The sequence below is a fragment of the Telopea speciosissima genome, chromosome 8 (assembly GCF_018873765.1).
Source record: "Telopea speciosissima isolate NSW1024214 ecotype Mountain lineage chromosome 8, Tspe_v1, whole genome shotgun sequence".
In the NCBI taxonomy this organism is placed as follows: domain Eukaryota; kingdom Viridiplantae; phylum Streptophyta; class Magnoliopsida; order Proteales; family Proteaceae; genus Telopea; species Telopea speciosissima.
The window spans coordinates 1,587,053-1,613,182 of NC_057923.1; the positions used below are offsets into that span (position 1 = coordinate 1,587,053).

A 26,130-nucleotide genomic window follows, 5' to 3' on the forward strand; every position below is an offset into this window, starting at 1 on the left:
GCGACACAATATGCTAGGACTAATCGCGAAATAATTCCACCCAACAGGTTAACAGCATGACTAATAATTAAAGTTAAAAAGGTAAGACCCTGCAAACTATACTCAACAAACAATCCAAAAAACCATAGAAAAGTATAGTATTTAGAAACAAGAATTGGTCAACACTTCCAAGTATATAAACCCCAAGAGGGTAGCTCCATTGGGAAGGACCACACCTCACAACTAAGGGGTCATGTTCAACTCTCCTTAAGGCCTGCCAAAAAGGAAGATAAGAAAGAAAAAAAAAAGAACACTTCCAAGTATAAAAATGTGTGGAAGCATGGAAATATGATAACTCTTCATTTTTTTTAGAACAGTTCTCATGGATATGCAAGCTATGTAAATGACAGACTTACAAGAATGCTTTTAGCAAGCATTGTTTTATCAAGAATTTCTATAAAACCCATAAAAATTGTAGAATAACAATTAAAAGAAAAAAATGAAAATTGTCTCTGGATAGTCACATGTCTTGGATAATATGTTGTGTTAGTAACTGTCATAAACAGAGATTAAATCTTCCACATCTAGACTAAGTAAATAGAAATCATAGAAGAACAAAGGACATGATAAATCAAATAGGAAGGATAAGCAAAGGTGGATTAGAGACAAAACAAAATCTCCATATAATTGCAACAATTATGATTAATGAACAAAGTTACTTCATACAATGAGTCCCCATACACTCGTGTTTTCACTCATTAAGGTCAGTTACCTTGTTGCTTCACAGTTCAAATATGGACAGTGAGGGAAGACAACCATAACATCGATTTTATCATATTAAAGGAGGTGGGTTCCTATTTTCCCACATCTATGAGCCTCGACCGATTTATACAACTAAACTCAACCGAGCCTTATCCCAACTAAATAGGGCCTAAATGGATCTTTTTTCCTCCAGTCAGCTCTAGTCAAAGCCAGACTTGTTACTAGTCCTACACTATGCACCTTTCCTCACCACTTCTCCTAGTGTCATTTCAGGCCTACTCGTGGTCCATTCATAGTACAAGATCTCATAAAAAAATTGGTTTCATGAAGTCTCAAGACGAGACGGTAGACGATACAGGATTTGTGCAAGATCTCAGTCGAGATCTCGGTATCTCACTGAGATCTCAAATTATATCTCGATCTCGAGTCAAACCAGACCAAACCAATGCTATAAAAAGGCATTGTCGAAATCTCGCCTCTCTCGCTCTGCTGTGAGGGAAAAACACCTCCAAGTGAGGGATTTGGCGTTTTTTTTTTTGGCAAATCTCACATCAACTAAAGATTAAAAAGTTTGGAGATTCAAGATTGAAGCTTCAACATCAAGAGAGTGAGCTACATTGCATCTCAAGAACAGTTTTGGGTAAAAAATACCTAAATGGTAGGACTTGTCACAAGCTTGATTGGACAACAACCACAACATGGTCGTTTTGATCATCCGGCCCGACACAAGTTTCAATACTAGCTACTCTCAAATGGTAGGACTGGTTACACACTTACACTTGTATTTGTTTATTCTATGTCTCTTTCCAAGCTTCTAACAATTATTAACAAAGGAGTGTCGGACAGCTTGAACATATTCATAATCACCATGTATCATTACGAATCATAGTTGTCATGGCGTATAGGCAACCCAAGGTGATGGAGAGGGCCTAAAATCAATATGACACCAACTAGCCGTCCAAGGCACCCGCCTAGGCACCCAAGGGGCCCAAGTTGACCAAGGCACCAGGATGCCTAGGCTATGAATATGATGCCTAATGCTTAAATGGTTTATGATTTGATGTTTTCTAATTCCTAACGCTTAATTAAGTTGTTTTACACCTCTACTTTAACTAAATGTATTCTAAATATAGTGTGGAATAGCCTAAGGTAGAGCTCACCTACGCCTAATGTAGAAGGCAGTTTAACTAGGAACCACTCTACAGTAGGATCGATGATAGGTCAGAATTGATACTGAAAATTGATATTCAATTGCTGGACAGAATAGGAGATCGATTACTTTGTTCAGCAGCAGATTTACTCTTCAATCGTAGAACTTGTAGCAAAACACAGTACCATACAATGAAAAAAAAAAGGAAAAATAGAAGATGGTGCTCCGATCCAACATAAGCTTCGAAAGAGTCGTTTGAGGTGGCATGGCCATGTTCAACTGAGGCCTTCAGAAGCCCAGTACGGAAGAGTGATTCGATTCAATTTGAGGGAAGCAAAAGTGCCAAGGGTAGGCCTAAAATTACCATAGGTGAGGTGGTGAGGAAAGACATGCTTAGCTTAGGCCCAGTATAATGTATGACTTCGAATAGAGATGTTTGGAGAACTAAGATCCATGTGGCCGACCCCATTTAGTTGGGCTAAGGCAATGTTGTTGTTGTTTTATTTTTCTATTCAAATCCAAGGAATACAGTTAAAATGTACAACGTTTAAGGAAGAGGGTTTCATATGAAGCCAGAGTGCAGTTTCGCACCAATAGGAGGCGAGGGTGACAAATCAACCGATAGGGGTGGGCATTTATTGAGGAGAGAGGGTGTGGAACCCATGGGTGGGATGTGAAAGGACATGTGCAAGAATCTGCACACTGGCTTTGTGCGCTTCCTTTTCCTAAAGTTTAATTACTAGATAAGATAAGTTTTACTATTTGACATTCCCCGGTCTCATACGACTCCATTTACAATTTGTCAATTTCATATGACAATAATGTAGCTCTAAATAGGAGGCAGTCCTACTAGAGGCCAGGTGTACAATGGTTCTGAAATTGATCAGCCGATTCGGGCAAATAGGCTGATTTAACTCAAAATTAGGGTTAGGTAAGGGGAATGAGTGAATGTGACATATGATAATGTTGGGCAGGTCTAAAGGAAGCTAATGGTATAGGTTTTAAATAGGTTTAAACAGAAAATTAAAATTCTGAAATTCTAGGGTTAGGGTTTGGGTTTTGGGTTTTAGGAAAACAGTGGAATTTAGGGTTTAAACTGGTGTTTAGGGGCTAGGCTTGGGATCAGGTGCTCTAAAGTCTAAACAGTAAGGGGAAGACTCGATAGTAATTGGGGCTGAATTGGATGGCTAATTAGGTCTGAACAAGTTTTTGACTAGTTAGGGTTTTAGTGGAGATGAAGGGAAATTAGGGTTTAGCTATTAAAGATGGGGCAGAAGGCCAGTGGAGGGGTTAATGTAGTGATGCTATGTCTGAAGTTTGAGGGGATTTGGATGATAGGATATGGCTGGACAGAATTTAGAACACTAGGGTTTATGGAGGTCGATGGGAATTAATGGAGACTTAGGGTTTTGATGGGGTTCAAATAAAATTAAAAAGGGGAATGATGGGTAGAGTGTAGAGGACTGGGAGAAGAAAGGGATGACTGAAAATTAATCAAATAACTTACTTGTTGAAGGACATCTTCAATGGAGGCAGCAGCTATGTGATAGAAGGATAGAACCACCTTCCAACTGAAGAAGATCATCCCAACCGTCACGGCGTAGGGAGTTAATTGGATTCCACCAACCCTTTCCACCTTGAGATCCACAAGGATGCACACTCACAAAGGAGCAAGGAGCAGCAAGAATGGCAGCCAGCAAGCAAAGCTCGATTTTTTTAATTCAAATAAACTGTGGGGGAGCCTCCCACGTTTTCTACTTTTGTAATAGAGGGCCAATAGCCAAATCCTAGTACAAAATAACCTCTCCCTTGATAAATTGTGGAAGGGAAGGAATTAATATTAAAGATAATAACTTAAAGCAGTAAAATGACCTATCTATTCCTAATAACTTAAATTTAAAGACACTTAGCTAAATAACTTAAATTGACCCAATTGAACCAATTGGATGCAACCAATTTAAATCGGTTCAATTTAACTAACAGAAAATAAACTTATGGAATGGAAATACTAGAATGTAAACCTAAGCTATGGCTCCCTAACTAAGCCCTAATGTCAGGACTTCTTCTTCTGCTTCTTCTTCCTACTTGGTGCTACATCAACTCTCCCCAACTTAAAAGCATTCAACTCCGATGAATGGTTGGAGATCATAGAATAGTCATTCAAATCAGGATCAAGTCTCTTAAGATCATCCTCAGCAGATGGCTCAAGCTTGTAGGTGGACAGCAGCTCTTTGACGGATGGAGAAGGCTGGAATTCTTGCTGGACAGCAGTCTCTTGAAGCATCACATGAACACCTCTTGGATCATTACCTTCGTCTTCAAAATAAGCAGCCGCATCTTCATCATTATTAGCAGAATAAGCATCGAACCCTTTCTTCATCATCATCATGGGCTCCTTCTTTTTCAGCTACATTGATGGACTTCTTCTTGTGTGGGCAGTCCCTAGCAATATGCCCCTTGTCTTGACAGTAGTAACAAGTGAAAGGGTCTCTACATCCCATAGCAGCTTTGCCCTAATCATCAACATGTGGGGGAACAGCAGGGGGAGAGGTGCTGCCTATAGAAGGACCATGTTGTGAGGTGCTAGTGTTGATGTAGGCCAGCTTGGAAGTAGAACCCGTCTGTCTGCTTGAAGCTAGTAGCTCCTCTGCTTTCAATGCCTTCTCAAAGCAATCTCGAATGTCTGTTACTTCAACCACCCGAATTGCCCTGTTGATTTCACTTGTCAAACCCAACCTGAACAGGGAAAGCATCTGGATGCCCTCCTCCCTAATGCTAGTACGAGAAGAAAGGGCATCGAATTCCCTCATGTACTCAGATACAGTCATGGTCCCTTGGCGGAGGGAGTTGAATTGATCCTATAACTAAGACTTGAAGTGCCTTGGCAAATATTTCTTACTCAGGTCGTATTTCATGTCTTCCCAAGTGCGAGGTACAATACCATCAAAGTCCATCTCTCTTTCAGTGGTTCTCCACCACTCACGTGCTGGTCCAACAAGTTTAGTACAGACTGGCTTCATTTTCCTCTCTTCAGACAGATCATACCAGTCAAAGTAATCATCTAGGGCAGCAAGCCAGTCATAAAATACCTAAGGGTCAGGATCACCATCAAATTCTTTCAACTCAAGCTTCACCTTCTGATTGTCAGTGTAGCGCCGATTAGGACCATGGTGTCCAGTGAAGTAGGATCCCATGTACTCCTCAAAAGTGGGCTGGCGACCTCTACTTTTGTCCCGGTCTTCTCTATCTTTGTCTCTGTAACCTCTGTTTCGATCTCTGTATTCCCAGGAAGGCTCACGAGTACCTCTGGTTCTGTCCCGATGATCTTTGTCATCTCTGTCATATTTGTATATGTCCCTGCGAACTCTGGGTAAATCTCTGTGACCTCTATAATCATCTTTGGGACTCCCATCTCTATCAGGTAGCCTTTGTACCACTGAATGGAGCTGGTACCTGTCTTCTTCTATGGGTAAGTTGCTGTCTCTATCAAGGGGAACTCTTTGTTCTTCCAATCGCTGCACCCTAGTTGTACCTCTGGTTCTTACCTGATGATCTCTATAATGATCTCTGTCATCTCTGTCATCTTTGTACCTGTCCCTGTGAACTCTGGGTCCATCTCTGTGACCTCTATAATCATCTCTGGGACTCCCATCTCTATCAGGTAGCCTTTGTACCACTAAATGGAGCTGTTACCTGTCTTCTTCAATGGGTAAGTTGCTGTCTCTATTAAGGGGAACTCTTTGTTCTTCCAATCACTGGATTCACTGCACCCTAGCTATGATGGCATCGGAGGCAGCCTTCTGGGCTTCAGTTGCAGCCCTCTGTTCAGCAGCCAATTTCTGAAACAGCCCTAGCATAGCAGCCATTGGATGTGTAAGTGGGTTCAATACTTGATTACCATGCTGATCCACAGCTCTGATACCAAGTTAATGTAGCTCTAAATAGGAGGCAATCGTACTAGGGGCCAGGTGTACAATGGTTCTGAAATTGATCAGCCAATTGGTTCAAATAGGCTGATTTAACTCAAAATTAGGGATAGGTAAGGGGAATGAGTGAATGTGATATATGATAATGTTGGGCAGGTCTAAAGGAAGCTAATGGTATAGGTTTTAAATAGGTTTAAACAGAAAATTAAAATTCTAAAATTCTAGGGTTAGGGTTTAGGTTTTGGGTTTTAGGAAAACAATGGAATTTTGGGTTTCGAGTGGCGTTTAGTGTCTGGGCTTGGGATCGAGTGCTCTAATCAGTAAAGGGAAGACTCTATAGTAATTTGGACTGAATTGGATGGCTAATTAGGTCTGAACAGGTTTTTGACAATTTAGGGTTTTAGTGGAGATGACGGGGAATTAGGGTTTAGCTATTGAAGATGGGGCAGAAGGCTAGGTCGAGTGGAGGGGTTAATGTACTGATGTTATGTCTGAAGTTTGAGGGGATTTGGGTGATAGGATATGGCTGGACAGAATTTAGAACACTAGGGCTTATGGAGGTCAATGGGAATTAATGGAGACTTAGGGTTTTGACGGGATTCAAATAAGATTAAAAAGGGGAATGATGGGTAGACTGTGAAGGATTGGGAGAAGAAAGGGATGACTAACAATTAATCAAATAACTTACTTGTTGAAGGAGATCTTCAATGGAGGCCGCAGCTATGTGATAGAAGGATAGAACCACCTTCCAGCTAAAGAAGATCCTCCCAGCCGTCACGGCATAAGGAGTCAATTGGATTCCACCAATCCCTTTCCACCTTGAGATCCACAAGGATGCACAATCACAAAGGAGCAAGGAGCAGCAACAATGGCAGCCAACAAGCAAAGCTCGACTTTTTTAATTCAAATAAACTGTGGGGGAGACTCCCACATTTTCTAATTTTATAATAGAGGGCCAATGGCCAAATCCTATAACAAAATAACCTCTCTCTTGATAAATCGTGGAAGGGAAGGAATTAAAATTAAAGCTAACAGTTGACTGGTGAGTGATGTCATCTTCACTAGATTCCGCCGGGGCTCCGCCGAAAATTGTCTGCCGGCCTCTCTTGCTGGACTGACTCCTTCTCCCTCTCTTCTTCTTGCCGTCTGGCCATGCCGTCTCCCTCTCGACAATCCCCTTCGCCTCATTCTTCTCCTGCCACTTCCCCACCTGCTTTAAATCGACCCGTCTCCTGGAGCTCTCTTCTCGCCTCTCCCTCTGGTCCATCCCATGATGGCCTGCCCCCTTACACTTTGTTCCCCCGTCTTTGGAGGGCTCTGCAAAAATTGCTCTCTGTCCCCCTGATTTTCTAACTGACGAGGCAAAGTTGTGAAAAAACTGCTTTGTTGGACATTTCCTGGATTCGCGACCACCTTTCCAGGTCGTCAAGCAATCTCTTACTACACAATGGCATGCCCAAGGTTCTTTGGATGTATTCTTCCTCGACAACGGATTCTTTATCTTCAAGTTTTCTTCTGCTCTGGACAAGCTCCGTGCCATCGAGGGTGGGCCTCAGCTTGTAGGGAAGAAGCCTGTTTTCCTTCGCCAATGGCATCAATCTCTGCAACTCCGAAAACTGGATCTCTCCTCTGTTCCGATTTGGGTCTCTCTCCCGGGGCTCCCTCTTCACTACTGGTGCACCGACGGTCTCAGTGCAATGGGCTCGGTGCTTGGTACTCCCCTCTTCTCCGATGTGCGAACCAGACGTAAAGACCGGTTTGCCTTCACGAGAATTTGCATTGAAGTTTCAGCTCTCGAGCCTCTCCCTACCTTCATAACAGTTAAAGAGGGCGATGGGTTTTCCATTGAGCAAGAAGTTCATTTAGATTGGAAGCCGCCACACTGCTTGGTTTATAAAACCTTCGGCCATAACTCCGATCTCTGTCTCCCGAAGTCTTCTCTTGAAGCTGAAGCTGTTTTGGCCCCCACGACTGGAATGCCCTTGAGTCCTTGATAGAAGCTCTCTTGCCGCAGGCTCCGGTGCATCCACCTTCTACTGGCCAAACTGATGGTCGATCTTGGCACCGTGGCAGATCAAAAACTAGAAGCCTCCCAATAAACCGTCAGAAGCATCGCCGAAGCAACCATCGTCCTCCTGCTTCCTTGGCCCTGTCGCAATCCCTGCAGAACAAGTACAGCATCCTAGAGTGCGATGATGCTGCTGAAGACTTTGCACCCTCTGATCCCTGCTAGTGCCCCGAGAAACCCCAATTTTATGCTATTCCTCGTAGGCCGCTCTCGAATGTCAGAGACCACCTTAGCAGTTCTTTTCACTCTAGGCTCCCCTGGCAAGGATCTGTCTACATCTGTGTCACTGCCGCTGGACTCTCTAATTCAGCCCTCGAAAGATGGTGAAGCGCTTTCTGCTGATGAGGTTTGCCTGGTCGCTTCCCCTCTTATGTCTGCGAGAAGGAACTCCCCCCCAATTTGTGGGCCCCAACTCCCATTTTGTCCCTTAGGCCCTGTCAGCTTACCCACCGTGGTTCCCTTGGCTGACCCTTTGATAACCACGTTTGAACTTGCATCTTCTAAGCCTAGCCCTTTTAAAGCCAACCTTTTCTTTAACTTTTCCTCTTCGGGTACCCAGGATACTTTTGACCCGGATCCTCAAAGCTTTTTTAACCCGAACCATCCCTCCCCTTCTTCTTCTTTATCTCCGCCAAGCTTTGTCCTGACGGTTACCTGCAACTCCCCTTCTTCTCAGGCTCCTCTCAATCACTCCTACAAGGCTTTCCTAGTTTTAGAACACCCTTACCGTCGGCGACATCGCAGTGCCTCTCTGGGACGCTCTGTCCTCTCCCGGCTCGATGAGCCTTTGCTGCCTCTCCTCCCCCTTTCCAAATGATCCAAGGGCTGGTGTGGAACACTAGGGGCCTTAATTCCTCTGCAAAGCAAGCTTTGGTTCGCTCTCGCTTGCACTCCTCCAAAGCTTCTTTCTGTTGTCTTTTAAAACTCACGTCAAAGAGCACAATTCGGCCAAAATTTTGAATTCCCTTGCCTCTGGCTGGAAGCTGGTTTCAAACTACTCTTCCCATCTCAATGGTCGAATCTGGGTTTTATGGGATCCTAACAAAATTTCCATATCCCTCTTATCCTCCTCTTCTCAATTCATGCACCTCAAACTTTTTGGACTGCCAAGGCCACTTCTCCTTCTTCTTCCCTGTAGTCTATGCTCTCAACTCCCCCTCTCATAGGACCCCTCTTTTGTCATACCCCGGCCCGGTTTATAAGGGTCAAGTGTGACTGGATGTCTCTGACATCCAATCAACCCACCAGGATCGCAAGTGCAGTACTCTATTCGCAATCATATTCACAAATACAGAATTTAAATGCAGTGGAAGCAATTTAAATATAGAATTAAGGCAGTAATAAAGGACAACTAGTAATAAGCTGTGATATATATATATATATATATATATATATATATATATATATATATGAAAGAGAACTGACTTACAAGACTTGTTCCATACAACAGTGATCTAAAACAAAAGACTTATCTACAGTAAACTATATACAAAAGTGTATAATCAAAAAAGGAAAGGAAGAGGCCTGATCTAGCAACAGCTCAAAAGAAGGCGCAGTCGTCGCACGAACACGAAGCATCGTGCTCCACTGCAAAAGGAGTGTCAACTCCATAAGCTGAAGAAATGTCTTGGGCAGAAGAAACTCCCACAGCAGCACCAGAAACAGCAGCAGTAACATCATATGAAAAATAGGGATATCCACGGGGCTGAGCTCCACTGAGCTCAGTAAGGAAATGCATGCAAACACATACAACAATCCATGATGAATGTCCTAGACAAGCATGCTCCTAACATGGATACTAAGTCACATTAGGTATAAGTACTACTGTAATAGAATACTAGCCTCGGTCCCGGAAACACATAACCAGACGTCGGTCACCCGAGCGAAAGCATTCCACTACGGTGGAGACCCGGCAGCTCAGGCATCATACAATTGACGCTAACGGACCCCCAGTGACTAACCCTACTGTTTATTCCCACAGCAGAGTGTTCCTCGCTAACATGGGACAGTGAATGGCATTCCATTTACCCTTCGGACCTACCACGAGTTATCCAACACCTCTTCCCCTGTTGGTAAGGGACGTAGTACTGGGTAATGAAAAATCCTAACCCAATGCAGTCTATCATGACGACACATGTATGTACAGAACAATTGTAAGCTAACCAGTGCACCATTATCATCATTTATACAATTTCAAGTAAATATCAATGCAATGCAGCATGCTAATGCATCCTAATTCATATGCAGTCTAGTGTAAAGAATATAAAGCTATAAAACTACATGAACTGAATTATAATTATGATGCATGACATGCCATACTGAACAAGAAATAATTAAGTCAATATACACGCAAGAAATTAAGTCAAATTCCCTTACCTGCCATGACAATCTAGTCTAGGCAGCAGACTCCAGCAATCTAGACAGAAACAGGCAAAAACAGTCCTAAAATAACATAAAATATCACATATTACGGTCAGGGATAAGCTCAGGTCAAACCCAAACATTGAGGGGCAATTTGGTCCAAAAATATTGGACCGGATTCAAGGAGTAAAGCCTACAGTCGACCGATTGCAGACCTGTAATTGCATCCAGTCCAAAAGGCAGAATTGGTGCTTTTGACTATAAGCCCCAAATCTTGACATGCAAGGCTTCAATTTTGTGTTCTAAGCCTGCCTATTCTAAGGTGGGTCATGCCTATTTGATGAATCAATTTTAAGAACTATCATAAATTTAGGGATTTAATGAATAAACCCTAAATTGAAGCCAAACATTGAGGGGCAATTATTTTTGGACCTCATCATCCAGTTCTAACTGTTTTCTCTGCTCTGAGGTACAATAAATTGTGTACTTTCGATGGCTAGTCCCCCCGCCGATCCTCCTGGCTGGCCTGACTGACCATGTCTCCGGCTGAATCTCTTTCTGAGATGTCGTCTTCCTCTCCCAACCCTGCTTCTTCTCCTCCTCCCTCCCCTGTCCCCATCTCCCCTGACCCCCAACTCCCCTCTCCCGCTCCTTGGTCCTCTCTCTTCAACGCGGACTCTGCTCCTTCATCTGATGGCCTTCCTCTCCACTTTGTCTCTCCTGCCTTGGATGGCTCGACCAAGGTAGTTGTTTGCCATGCTGCTGTTCTAGAGTACAAGTCGAGCTTTGGGAAAATATTTTGGTAGGTAATTTTCTTGGCTCGCGACCACCATTCCACATTGTCAAAGTATCTCTCTCCAAGCAGTGGAGACCCCAAGGATCCTTGGATGTCTCTCTGCTGGACAATGGTTTTTTCCTATTCAAGTTTTCCTCTGCTGTTGACAAACTTCGAGCCTTAGAAGGGGGACCCTAGCTGATTGGTAAGAAACCAATATTTCTCCGCCAATGGCATCCTCATCTGCAACTTCGGCGACTGGACCTAACTTCGATCCCCCTATGGATTACCTTGCCTGGTTTGCCTCTACATTACTGGTGCACCGATGGACTCAGCTCTCTAGGATCTGTATTGGGTAAACCATTATTCTCTGATGTAAGGACCAGACGCAAAGACCGCCTGGCTTTTGCAAGGCTCTGTGTGGAAGTCTCTGCACAAGATGTGCTCCCCACCTTCATCACTGTCAAAGAAGGCGGCGACTACTCCTTCGAGCAAGAAATCCATTACGACTGGAAGCCTCCCTAGTGCTCAGTCTGTAAAACGTTTGGACACGACTCCAAGCTTTGTTCCCCTCCCTCGGTCGAGCCCTCTGTTGCTGGAACTTCATCGTCTGCAGATGTTCAGCCTTCGTCTACGACTCTTGGCGAGTTACATCCTCCTCATCAAAGCTCTCTCCATCACCGTCAAAGGTCTCAGGGTAGAAGAAGATACAGATCCAACCACCGGAACACTCTGAAAGCTCCGGCGACGCTGGCGAATGGCAGAAATGAGCCTATCAGGGCTCCCCGGCAGGCTGCTCTAACTCAGAACAGATTCAGCCTTTTGGCTGACGATGACGACACTGAGGTCCTCGATTGTCCCGAAAAGATCTCCTTTGATGTCTTACCTCGCAGCAGATCCAGGATGTCAGAAGTTCCAGCAACAGACATTCCCTTTTCTAGCTCTCTCGCTGACTCTTCCATCGTGACTGAAGCTCTGCCCTCGTTGATCCCCTTGGGAAGTCTCCATCTACCTACCTCTGCTCCTGCGATGTTATCTCGGGCCTAGTCCTTCCAAGGCCTTTTAGATATAAATGCCACGACAGGGTTTATTCCTTCGTCTTCTCTGGGACCCACTGATGCTGAGGGCCTTTCAAATGTAGCCCCATCTATCTCGACCCATATTTCCCTAGCCTCTTCGGTTCTTGGGCCAGCCAGAACCTTACCCCATCTCTTAACCCATTCTGTAAACAGGTCGGGTTCTTTGCCCAACCCATCCTTGCCCCTTAACCCAGCTTCTTCTTCTCCTTCACCCGATACCCCTGCTACTCAGCTAAACTACCCTTCCGGCCTGTCTTCTCGCCATTGCTCCTACAAGAAAAGGCACCGCAATGCTACCAGATCTCGGTCTGTTATGGCTCGACACTTAGAGTCCCCTCTGCCCCTCCTCCCTCTTTCTCAATGATCCAAGGCCTTATTTGGAATACCCGAGGCCTCAACTCTGCCTCCAAGCAAGCCTTTGTTCGTGCCAAGATTCGTTCTTCTCGCCCAATCTTCTGCTGTCTCCTTGAAACTCACATCAAGGAGCAAAGCTCAGCTAAAATTCTCTCTTCCATCGCTCCAGGTTGATCCCTCCTTTCTAATTATTCCTCCCATCCGAATGGTTGTATTTGGGTTATCTGGGATCCTAGAAAAATCACCATCTCCCTCCTTTCCTCTTCCTCGCAATTCATCCACCTTTGCTTCTCTGATCCTCTAGGCCACTCTTCCTTCCTTTTCTCGGCCATCTATGCTCTCAACTACCCCATCCAAAGGTCCCTTCTCTGGGATGATTTGCGTGTCATTGTTGGCAGCATTGGAGATATTCCTTGGGGTCTAGGAGGTGACTTCAATGTCATCCCTTTCAGCTCTAAAAAACAGGGGGGTAACCACCTTGATTTGGAGCCAATGGACAATTTTAATCCTTGCATTGATGACATTGGGGTCAATGACCTTCGTTGGACAGGCATCCCTCTTACTTGGAGCAATAAAAGATCTGGCAGCCATCGTATCAGTTGCAAGCTGGATAGAGTTTTAGTCAATGAAGCTTGGCTTTCTTCCTTCCCCTCCCCCCAGGCAACCTTTGATAACCCAGACATTTCAGACCATTCCCCCATAGCCCTTGCCATCCAGCCTTACATCACCTTTGGGCCCAAACCCTTCAAGTATTTCTTACCCCCGGTTTTGGAGGCTTGGTCCAAACCTGTACTTGCATTTTCCTCTCCCCTTAAGGCTTTCTCAAGAAAGCTTCGCAATGTCAAGGAAGCTCTCAAGTTATCGAATAGGAACACCTTTGGTGACATATCTCTTCAAGTCAATGATTGTAAAGAAAGGCTTGCCAATGTTCAGTTTCAGCTGTAGGCAGATTTGCACAATATTTCCCTCGCTGAGGCCGAGAAGGACATTTCTGCTGAGCTCTCCTCTTTGCTCTCCCGGGAAGAGAGCTTCCTCAAGCAGAAGTCTAGGATCAAATGGCTTGATTTGGGGGATTCAAATTCAGCTTATTTCCATCGCTCAGTCAAGGCCAATGTCAATGCTAGCTCCATCACTCAGCTCACTTCCAATGATGGTTCTCTTGTTACTACTGTAAAGGACATAAAGGACCTGGCTGTTCAGCACTTTACTGGCATCTTCAATGCCCCTTTGATGGGAAATGCTCCTCTGCAAAACCATGTGCTCAACAAGTTCCTGCCTCCCAGCCACATAGATGTTCTGAGTTCTATCCCCAAAGAAGATGAGATTTTGAAAGCAATTCATTCCCTCAAATTGTCAGGTGCTCCTAGGCCTGATGGATTCAGCATGGGGTTCTTCCTTGCTACCTGGGACATCATCAAAGTAGACCTCATAGCTGCCATTGAAAGCTTCTTCTTCAACCCCAGCCAAATCAAAGGAGTCAACCATACTTTCCTTTGCCTTATCCCTAAAAAGGAGGGTGCTTCAGCTATGAATGACTTCAGGCCCATAGCCTTATGCAATATCCTCTACAAATTTATTGCTAAGATTTTAGCCAGAAGACTCAAGACTATTGTGGACTTGTTGGTCAGTGACAACCAATCAGCTTTCATTCCAGGAAGGAACATCTCTGACAATATTCTGCTCTGCAATGACATTGTTAGAGGTTTTGAGAGGAAGAATCATGCCCCGGCTATGCTTCTGAAGATAGACATCCATAAGGCTTTTGATTCTTTAAGATGGGATTTTATCTCCCAAGTCATGCTCAAGATGGGGTTCCCTATGCCTTTTGTTCACTGGATCAGCTATTGCATTTCCTCCCCAAAGTTCTTGGTTCTTATCAATGGCAGCCCTGCGGGGTACTTTGGAGCCTCTGTGGGAATTCGGCAAGGATGTCCTCTCTCCCCCTACCTATTCACTTTGGACTTGGAAGTCCTCTCTAGGCAATTACAAACCCGTACTGATCAACAGCTCATTACTCCTATGCCCAAGTGCAAAGCTTTGGAGCTTACTCACCTTGCCTTTGCTGATGACTTGATGATATTCTCTAAGGCTTCCATTGCCTCCCTTGAGTGCATCTTGCTGTGCCTGCAGCAATTCCATAAGCTTTCGAGGCTCCGCATCAACCCCTCCAAGTCCCTTATCTTCTTTGCGGGTCTTTCTGAGCAACACAAAGGGGACTACCTAGTCAAATCTGGCTTCCTAGAGGGACACCTGCCTGTCAAGTACCTGGGCCTTCCTTTGATTCCGGCTAGGCTCACTGCTCATCATTGTACCCCCATGTAAGATCTCATAAGGAAAAGACTGCAGCTGTGGAAAGGAAAGCTTCTATCTTATGCAGGTAGGCTGGTCCTTATCAGATCTGTCTTGGAGGCTTCTTATATCTATTGGACCGGAATCTATGGGCTACCGTAAGCTACTATAAAGACCTTGGAATCTCTGCTTGCCACTTTTCTTTGGAAGGGAGCTGAATCCTCCAGATTCCTCCACCCCACTTCTTGGGCCTCTGTGTGCCTCCCAAAAACGGAGGGAGGACTGGACATTAGAAGAATCAAAGAAGTAAACAAGGCTGGTATTATCAAGCTGATCTTGAAGTTAGCTTCAAAACAGAAGAGCATTTGGGTTGATTGGGTTGATTCGGGCCCCCTTCGACAAGATTCCATATGGACTGCTTCTGGCTCCTCTGATGCTTCCTGGGTCTGGCGCAAGATCCTGGAATACCGCCACATTGTCCTCCCTTCCATCCAATCCCACAGGAGATGGCCTCTCCACTTCCCTTTGGTTGGATCACTGGCACCCTAAAGGAATTCTTCTGCATCTTTTCACCCCAAGGACGATCTATGCTTCAGGTCTTCATAGGATGGGGCTGGTTGCAGACATCCTTCATCACAATGATTGGGCCCCTCCCCCTACCTCTTCACAGCCTCTCTCGCTCCTTTGGAATGATCTTCAGACCATCCAAAGAAGGCTGCCTTCTAGGGGCGACTGTGTCCTCTAGACAGCAGATGGCTCGTGGAAATTCTCTTCCAAGGCTGCTTGGAACCATATCCGTTTCAAAGGCTCGATGGCTGGTTAGAGGAAGCTTCTCTGGTTCAAGCATCACATCCCTCAGCATTGTTTCATGACTTGGAGAGTTTCCACCAACTGTCATCCTACTCAAGCTTTCCTGCTCAGGTGTCACATCCAAGTTTCCAGTGCTTGCTGTCTTTGTTGGAACAACATTGAAGACTCTGATCATCTGTTCTTTGAGTGCCCTACCTCAAAAGCCATCTGGAAGGGTATCCTTTCTAAGTGCTGGCCTGCCCAAAGAAGAATCCTGCCATTCTCAAGAGAATGAATTTGGGTAGATATGACCTTTGGAGGCCCCTCTATATGTGACACTGTTGGGAAGATGGCTTTTTGTGCTGCCATTAACCATATATGGATGGAGCGAAATATCAAGAAATGGACCTCCAATTCTCGGTCTTTTCATCAGATTTGGGATTCCATTTCCTTCGAAATTTCCTCCAAACTATTGTCAGCTCCTCCTTTTTGTACTGACACTCCCAGGAACAAGCTTATTGTTGTCTCCTGGGGTGTCCCAAATGTTTCTTTTTCTGCTTCAGCAGCCTCAAGCTGATAGCTTAGTTTAGCCATGGGCTGTTGTATTTCCCCCATTGGGGGCCCTTGTTTTTCTTTCTTCCCTTGGTATTGAATTCTTTTATTCACCCAAAAAAAAAAAACAAATAAACCCCAAATTGGTGTTCCTAGGGTTTGGCAATTGATCATTTCAGCCAGAATTTGGGTTCCTAAGGGGGCAGCCTTCAGGTTTCAGGTATAGCTGACCACTAATTAACCCAAAACAGGTTAAATATATACTGAAATTAATTAATTAAGCTTGGTTTCCTAAGCTTTAATGACTGAAACAGGGTTTAGGGCATGGTTTAGGCTGAGAATTAGAGAAAGAGACGAGGGGAAGAATTCAGATTAGGGCTTACCTGTGTATAATCTCTGAATTCAGTTGTAGACAGCACAATTGTATGCAGCAAGATGACTAAACTGCAGTCCAATTCCCAAATTCAGGTGGAGAGAACCAGCCCCAAAGGAATCCCTCCCTTTCCTTCTTCTTCTCCTTTCTCCTTCCTTCTACCTTCTTCTATTTTCTTCTCTTAAGGCTGAATCGTTTTCTTCAAGTCTTTAGAATAGTGAATAGTGAAATGGCTTTTGATTATATAGATATCATGACTAAGGGCTGTTTGTTTACTTGAGCCAAAAACTGATTCTGAAATTACTTCTCTAAACTGATTCTAATTAGAATTTTGTACCTAATTAGCTTCATTTAAATGTAAAATGATGTCATATGACATCAGGGGTAATCCAAGCACGGGTAACTACTGGGAATAGGATTCCCCACTGGGGATGCAGGTCCCACAGAGGTAAATTACTAGTCTGCCATTATAAACTCTAATTGATCAATACAATACATTATAAAATATAAGTAAATAATACTTACAGTAGGTTTAGGAGATAGAAAGGTTCTACATGCTGTCCAGCCAGCAGATCCGACACAGATAGCTTTGGTGCGGGGTACCATCAGGGTCCTCTGTCTCCAGAAGAGCAAGTTGGGAAGATTCCTTGGAATCCTCCATAGTTGTGTCGAGGGATTGATCCATGTCCTCAACAGATGCAGCCCATAGCATCGAGGCAACCATGGACTCAGAACTGGAACCTGAAATCACACAAGTTCCAAAGTTTAAATTTTTAGTGGTTTTCACATCTTTGGTCTGACCTGCGCTCCATTACTGGTCAAGTTGGCAACCTCCCTTGGGGCTTGGGAGGAGATTTCAATGTTATAAGATTTGGCACTGAAAAACAAGGTGGTGAGCACTTGGATATAGAAGCCATGGACTCTTTTAATGGCTGTATTGAAAACATCGGAGTGAATGATCTTAGGTGGACCAGTTTCCCTTTCACTTGGAGCAACAAAAGGGCTGGTAACCTTCGCATTGCTTGCAAGCTTGACAGAGTCTTGGTTAATGAAGTCTAGTTGTCAACCTTCCCTTCCTCCCTGGCCTCTTTTGGCAACCCCGACATATCAGATCACTCCCCCATCTCTTTAGCTATTCAGCCCACCACTTTCTTTGGCCCAAAGCCTTTCAAGTACTTCGACATGTGGTCCTCCCACCCCACCTTTTTACCCATGGTGCAGGAAGCTTGGAATAAATCTGTCTTTGCTCCCTCTACCCCCCTCATTGCTTTCACCAAGAAGCTCTGCAATGTCAAGGCTGCCCTCAAAGATTGGAATACTAACATTTTTGGCAACATTTCACAGCAGGTTTTGGACTGCAAAGACAAGTTATCTTCTATCCAGCTCCAGCTTCAATCTGATAACCTTAATGGTCCGTTGGCTGAAGAAGAAAAAGAGCTCTCTCTCGAGCTATCCTCCTTGCTCTCTAGGGAAGAAAGTTTTCTCAAGTAAAAATCAAGAATTAAATGGTTGGAATTGGGTGATTCAAACACAGGCTATTTTCATCGGTCAATGAAAGCTAGAATAAATGCCAACTCCATTCTTCAACTTGCTTCTGTTGATGGTACTACTGTCACTACAGTCAAAGACATAAAGGACCTGGTAGTAAATCACCTCAAAAATATTTCCAGTGGTCCCCTTCAAGATCAAGGCCTTATCCCTCCATCCTTGCTTAACAAATTCCTGCCATGTGAGTTCTTTGATATCCTGAGTTCCATCCCTAAGGAAGATGAAATTGTGGCTGCTATTCGCTCTCTAAAAGTGAAAGGAGCTCCTGGTCCTGATGGTATTAGTATGGGCTTTTTCCTTGCTTGCTGGGACATTGTCAAGATGGATCTTATCCGGGCTATAGAGAGCTTCTTCTACAATCCTAGCCAGGTTAAAGGAGCAAATCACACCTCTCTTTGCCTTATCCCTAAGAAAGAAGGTGCCTCAGCTCTGACTGATTTCAGGCCCATTGGCCTCTGCAATCTGCTCTACAAGTTTATTGCCAAAATTCTAGCTCGAAGGCTTAAGAGTGTTGTGGATCTCCTTGTCAGTGAAAACCAGTCAGCTTTCATCCCTGGAAGAAGTATTTCGGATAATATTCTCCTGTGCAATGAAATTGTTAGAGGCTTTGACAGGAAAAATCATTCTCCGGCTATTCTTTTGAAGATTGACATCCACAAGGCTTTTCATTCCCCTAGATGGGATTTTATGGTTCAAGTGCTGACCATGATGGGGTTCCCTTCAATTTATGTCAACTGGATTCACCACTGCATCTCCTCTCCTATGTTCTCAGTCCTGGTTAATGGCAGCCCAGTAGGTTACTTTGGAGCTTCAGTGGGAATCAGGCAAGGATGCCCTCTATCTCCTTACCTTTTCACGCTGGCTTTGGAAGTTCTATCTAGAAAAATCCAAATCAGCACTGACCTTCAGCATATCTCCCCTTTGCCCAAGTGTAAGGCTATCAAGCTAACTCACTTGGCCTTTGTTGATGACCTGATGATCTTCTCAAAGGCCTCCATTGCTTCCCTTGAGTCAGCTTTGACTTGTCTGCAGCAATTCCATGTGCTTTTAGGCCTCCGCAGAAACCCGTCCAAGTCCTTTCTGTTCTTTGCTGGAGTTTCTGAGCAAGATAAAGCTGGTTTTTTAGAAAAATAAGGTTTCCAAGAGGGGCAGCTTCCAGTCAAGTACTTGGGGCTTCCTTTGATTCCTGCTAGGCTCTCAGCTCGTCAATGAACCCCGACGTTGGATCTTATCAGGAAAATGCATCAGTTGTGGAAAGGAAAATTGCTCTCTTATGTTGGCAGGTTGGTTCTCATCAGATCAGTTTTGGAGTCTTCCTACATTTATTGGTCAGGCATATATGGTCTTCCTCAAGCCACCATCAAATCTATGGAATCTCTCTTGGCAGCCTTTCTTTGGAAGGGCTCCGAACCTTCAAGATTTATGCACCCTCTTCGTTGGGCTGTTGTTTGTCTCCCTAAGAAGGAAGGTGGTTTGGGTATTAGAAGAACCAAGGAAGTGAACTTGACCGGCATTATCAAGCTAATTTGGAAAATTGCTACAAAACAGAAAAGAATCTGGGTCGACTGGATTTACTCGGGTCCCCTCTGTCAGGACTGCATCGCCCTCTTCTGATGCTTCTTGGGTTTGGCGAAAGATCCTAGCTTCTCGCCACCTGGTGCATTATGTCATCCGTTCTCAGATTGGGGATGGTCTCTCTTCTTATCTTTGGCTGGACCACTGGCATCCTAGGGGGATCCTCTTGCACTCTGTCCCCCCTAGACTCATCTATACTTCGGGTCTCCATCAGCTCTCTATGGTGGCTGACATTTTAGATCAAGCAGGATGGGCGCCCCCCCCCCCTCTACGGCTCCTTTGCTTATTAGTATCTGGAATGACCTGCACTCAATCACTAAAAGACCTTTGGGAAGGGAGGACTGTATTGTTTGGTCGACTAACACATCATCCTCCTCCTCTAAAGCAGCATGGGATCTTATTCGTCAGAAAGGTCATTTGGTCATTTGGAGGAAACTTCTTTGGTTCAAACATCACCTTCCCCGCCATTGCTTCACGATCTGGAGGGTCTTCACCAACTACCTTCCAATCTAGGCTTTCCTGCGCCATCGCCAGATCTCAGTCTCTCCCTCTTGCTGCCTCTACTGGAACAATGTGGAAGACTCTGACCATCTCTTCCTCAGCTGTCCTACCTCGGCTACCATTTGGAAAGGCATTTTACCCAAATGCTGGCCAGCCCCTAGAAGAATTCTCCCCTCCTCACGTGAGTGGATTTGGATTGATATGACTATTGCTGGCTCCTCCATATGTGACACGGTTGGAAAAATGGTGTTTTGTGCTACAATCAATCATATTAGGATGGAGCGGAATATCAAGAAATGGACCTCCAACTCTCGGACTTACCAGCAGATTTGGGACTCCATTTCTTTTGAAATTAAAGCGAAATTGTCATCTGCCCCTCCATCTTCTTGTCTTGATACCCCAAGGAACAGACTCATTGTTGCATTCTGGGGTCTCCCTTCTGTTTCTTTTGTTGGCCCAGACCCCATTAACTGTGGGCTTGTTTTTTGTGCCGGCTGTTTTGTTGCTGCTTCTAAGGGGCTCTTGTAATTGTGCTCTCCTTTAGTAATTTAATTATTTATTCACCCCCCAAAAAAAATTAAAGCTAATAATTTAAAACAGTAAAATGACCTATCTACCCCTAATAACTTAAATTTAAAGACACTTAGCTAAATAACTTAAATTGACCCAATTGAACCAATTGGATGCAATCAATTTAAACCGGTTCAATTTAACTAACAGAAAATAACCTAAGTATGGAATGGAAATACTAGAATGTAAACCTAACTAAGCCCTAAAGTCAGGACTTCTTCTTCTTCTTCCTACTTGGTGCTGCATCAGACAGCTTAGTCTTCTTAACCTCTTCCATTTACACATCAACAAATCATCCCATTTTGGTGCCATATAGACTTTATGACTGTCTATTTTGCCCTCAATTTTTTCTCTATTACCCTTCACCATAAAAATGTTTTGAATATGCCAATTATACTCTCAATCCAAACATCATGTAAAGCCACCATCAAAAGATATGAAATATCCTAAGTTTGTTGACCACAAATAGTTTTTACTTCCTTTTTTTCAAATAAAAGGGCAATAGCTTAAATCAATATTGGGTTAGAAGTTTTTTTCTTATATGAAAGATATATTACATTTTATCTCTCCCCTAAAATAAAGTGCAAAATTAACAATCTCTATGATTTGCAAGGCATCAAGGAAAGCACAGTCAGGATTTCCCAGTTTGGTGGGTAGGTTTTTTTAGTCGATTGACAATTGACAAACACTGGGGAGGTCATCTGCTTGATTTACTCAACTAGTAATCCTACAATAATATATTTCTTTTTTCTAAGCAACAAACATGGGTAATTATCCCAAGGGACAGTTGGACTACAATAAAGTAACAAAATGGTTAGCAAAAAGGAAACATCCGATCGCCAATAGCCACAAAAGTTAGAACAATAAATTAACTTCAACAAGGAAAATAGAATAGAAGCGCAAAAAGAAATCTACAACTCACTTGTATGCCAGAGCAACCATAGAACTTTCTCCCAGGATTTTTCTCTGTCCATGATGTCCGAACAATGCAAGCTCCTACCCCGCAAGGGCACTGCATCTCTGGGAAACTTTGACCATCGATATCCATAGGTTCGACGCCAGATTTAACCTACATAGATGGTTTCGTTCATTGGTTTGGATTTTTCTTTTTCAATTTACCCTCCTTTAGAAAGGGGAAAGAAATATTTTGCCAGCAGTAAACAAATAATTTAGTCGTAAATACAGGTCATATGACTATTTATTACAAAAACTCCAAAGCAAAGTGGAAAAAAGGATGCAAACAGGTTATTCTTTATTCTTAAGAGTCGCAACCTAAATCACGAGAGGTTAAAAGAAGCAAGGTTCTAAGACTCGGGTCTCGGTGGCATCTCGGCCAAGCCAGAAACCGAGTCGAGTCGAGATCTCGACTCGGACCCCCAACTCGGTGGGTTTACAGATATTTTGGGTCTGAAACTTGGTATCCAGCCTATTTCAGGCCATTTAAACACAATGGCATGCCCAGATTTGCCTAAAAACAAGTCCAAATATGAGTTTTACTTTGGAATCCTACAAATAGGTGATGATTCTTGGAGTGTTGGAGTTGAATCTTCACTTTAGCACTTGAATCTCACTTCAAACAATGCAATCCACCCAAGATTTGAAAGAAAGAGGAAGAAATTTGAGGGAGAGAGTTGTTTGAGTGTTTTCCCCTTTGTTTAGAGAGCTATGGACTGAACTATTGACATTTCCGAGTTCTGTTTATTGCCCTCTTTTAATAAAAATGGGCACATGGGTCAAATGGGCAATTAAAATGGGTAAAAACCATGTTCTAACCCGATACCGAGATCTCTCGGCGAGATATTGAACTTTTAAAACTAAAAAAAAAACTGGAAAAAATGTGTACCGAGACAATACCGAGATCTCGAGATCTCGCCGAGAAAGTGTAATTTTAGAATGCGTATGGCTTCTCATCTCGGGATCTCACGAAACCAAGAAACTCGGCGAGATCTCGTGAGTTCTCGAGCCATGAAAAGAAGTTGAGAAGTCTCTCTAAACCAGCATTGTTAACAAAACATAAGATGGAGAGATACCAGCAACTGAATTCATACAAGGAATTCAAAAAGGTATCAAGAAACAATCATACAGTCAGAAAATGCATTCCATGAAAATTGAAGTTATTTTCTGTATTTTTTTTTTTCTTCTTCTTAATAAATCTGATACCATGTGACAAAACTTCAACAACCAGAACCTGTGAAGAAGAAGAGAATCGAAAGAGAGACGATGGAGATGGAGAAGAGGGACAGAGAGCTAAAACACGATGGAGTTGAATGGAATGCCTGTATCGTGGACAGCTTCTCCCTCATATTAATCAAGCAACCAACTCTTAGTAGCATAGTTGTCAAGGCGTTGCCTAGATGTCCAAGCGCCTTGGACACCTTCCGTCTAGACCCCTCCAATGCCTTGGGTCCCCTAAACCAGGCGAGCCTGTGACAACTATGCTTAGTAGGGATCGTACTCATGAAAGAAGGTCTCGCCGAGATCTCAGTAATATCTCGTTTTTTTTTAAGGTTCGAACAAGACCTTATAGGGGGGGGGAAAGACATCGACTCGACCGAGATTTTGTGTCTCGATCGATATCTCGGTTCGACCGAAACCAGACCAAACCCAGTTATACAAGGCCCTTATCTCGACCGAGACCAGTCGAGATTTCGATAGGTCTCAGTCATCTTAGTAGGAAAAGCTGTGGACTTCCAAAAATTGATCTCTCCCCATTTTTTGACGGAAAATCGCCGGGTTACTCCAAGAAACTCGTGGAAACATTGATCTACAACAAGATTGTAGTGATTTGAAGTAGATTGATGTATTTTACATTTTTACACTCCTAATGCTTATTTAAGTTGTTTTACACTAATTCTATGCTTTCTACTACTAAATTATGTGTAGAATAGGCCCTATTAGAGACCATGTACGTCATAACCTACCAACCTAGGGTCCAAAGTCAAACTCCTATTTGAATTTTGATTTTTCAAAATCTGATAGTGCCATTGTGTTTAAATGGCCCAAAATAGGCTGTATACCAATTTTCATGACCTAACTAGGTCAAAAACCCACTAAAACAAGCAACGAGTTCAACAAAAAAAAAATGAACCAAATCACCGAGATCTCAGCCCAACTCAGTTTTCTGCCTGGCCAAAACCGGCACCTTGAACCATGATCATAATAATAGTCGAAGATTAACAAAACTAATTACAATAGAAATAAATAACTACCTACATCTAAGGAAACTACTAAAGAGACATAACAACTAACTATAACTAAGCTATTAGACATGATGCCACGGTACACAGTTCCACGGAATATTCATGGAACACAACCCCGATTACACACTTTAAATAGAAATTCTAGCAGCTAATCATGATGTTAACTCCAAGAGCAAAAAACCCAAGCAACCATTTCATGTTTAAACAGTAACCGAAGAAAATAAGAGACTACAGATTTCTTCCTATATTTCAGGAAACCTCAACTCAAAAACCATTACAAACCTGTGCTAACAGATATCCCTTCTACCCTTATTTATAGACTCCTTTCACATTACTATCCAGGTAGGACTTATATAGGAAGCCCTATAGATTACCTCAGATATCCATTACAAGTCAAACCCAAAACTTTCAATTTCTACCTCACATCTTTAAGTTAGTTTTCTAGTCTGACTAAAACATAAAATACGAAGTAAATTCCTAAATTACAAAGGCTAAAGTCTTCGGAGATGAATCTAGTGACTGATAATCTACACAATTTTTTGGGGGTAAAATATATGACTAATTGATAGCTGATCTTACATCTATCATGAATGGGAGAGAATCAGAATGATTACCATAATGACTTCATGAGAAAACACACCCTGTACTTTACACCATAATGAATACCGCATTAAACTACGCAAAACAGATGGCTCCACGTGACAGAAACGCCAAGACAACCAATAATGAAAGGACAAAACCAAAGCAAAAAAGAACATAGAAGAGGGAGAAAATAATGGAGAGAGCACAGCCAACTACTGAAGTTTATGTGCCCAACTAATTAGATACCCAACATCTGATCGGATCATATCCGCACAGTTGGATCGAGTTACATTATGGAGGCAAATACATCACCACATGTACAGTAAGATCAAAAAGTGAGCCCTACCCCCAACAAGATGCACCTCCATCAATGTTGAATTTGGACTTTCCAAATATTATGAGTTGACTAGCACACTATTAAGAGGATCAACTGAAGTAGTGTTGGTAGATTCTTCTTTTGAATTTAACAAGAAACATTAAACACTAGCACATTAAGGATCAACTTAAGTAGTTAGAATAGTGTGATAGTCATCACACTTGACGATCGAGTCCTTGTTGAATTTGGACTTTCCACATATTATGACAGCGCTTGGTGTCGAACTTTTCCGAGTTCAAAGAGAATTATCCAAGTGGGTCGTGATTGGTTGGAAGAGCGCAGAAGTTTTTTTTGGATGAATAAATAATTCAATTACCAAAGGGAGGAGAAAAAAATGGGGGAGGGGGGAGACACAAGCAAAGCCAACACTAAGCCCTACCAAAAGGCAAGGACAATACAAAGGCCTAAGCCCAACCAAAAAGCGTACCAAAGGACAAAGCGCCAGCCCAACCAAAAACCGAAGAGCCAATCCCCGCTCAAAGACGACCCACTAACCCGGGTCAATAGTCTCACCACTTAAATTGCAAATTCTAGAATCTGAATTGAGGGTCGAATCCAACTTCGGGCCGTGCAGGGAGTAAGAAATGTAAGGACACTTCCTAGGGAAAGGAGGGGAGCTGGGGTTACGGCGATGAAGAACGAGGATAGACTGAGAAGTGGAAGGGAGGGCAAGACGGGAAGAATTAAGGGAAGAGGGATTGGAGGGAACAGGCCCGTTAGGACCCAATGGGCCAGCCAGAGAGGGCTAGGAAAACGAAGAGGAATCTGGACCAATTGGACCAGAAGAGGACTGAGCTAGAAAGGGACAGGATAAAGGAGAAGGAGACGCAATGGGGACCACATCGATTGAAAGGGGGACTACGTCGATTAGGAGGGGGGTGACATTGGTTGCAGGAGAGAGAGGGCCTAGGGGATGAAAATCCCTTAGGCAACAATTTGAGGAAGACGGAGATACCAAGAGGCGGCGGGGAAACCTGCAAAGGGGCAACAGACTTAGCAAAGACAAAAGGGAGGATGGCAGATTCAACAGGGGCTACAGGAGCTACAGGCAGAGAGGAGGTCAGCAGATCGGGGAGGAGGAAACTATTCGTCATAGAGGCTGGCAAACTGGAGAATGGAGAACCTTTTGGACCCTGCTGTTGCAGTGGGGACCACTAGGACAGAGAGAGAAGGCAGGCAAGGAGAAATCGAAGCCGGAAGGCCTTTCCAGCGAGTTCTGTGGTAGCGGCTTCTTCCCCGACCACGATTGAGATTGCGAAGAGCAGAAGCTAGCGGAAGAGAGGCATGGACTACTATTCCAGTAACAACAGGGACAACTGGA

At 43.6% G+C, this 26,130-nt stretch overlaps 1 protein-coding gene across 2 annotated transcripts in view; it reads right to left on the reverse strand.

Annotated features, from left to right (window-relative positions):
* The window catches only part of LOC122670862, a 161,765-nt gene that overhangs the window by 100,779 nt on the left and 34,856 nt on the right, over positions 1-26,130 (reverse strand). For both annotated transcript variants that reach the window (XM_043867874.1, XM_043867873.1), the window contains exon 4: positions 21,574-21,720. In XM_043867874.1, the coding sequence (XP_043723809.1) occupies positions 21,574-21,720 (147 nt within the window). The remainder of the gene's footprint in view (positions 1-21,573; positions 21,721-26,130) is intronic.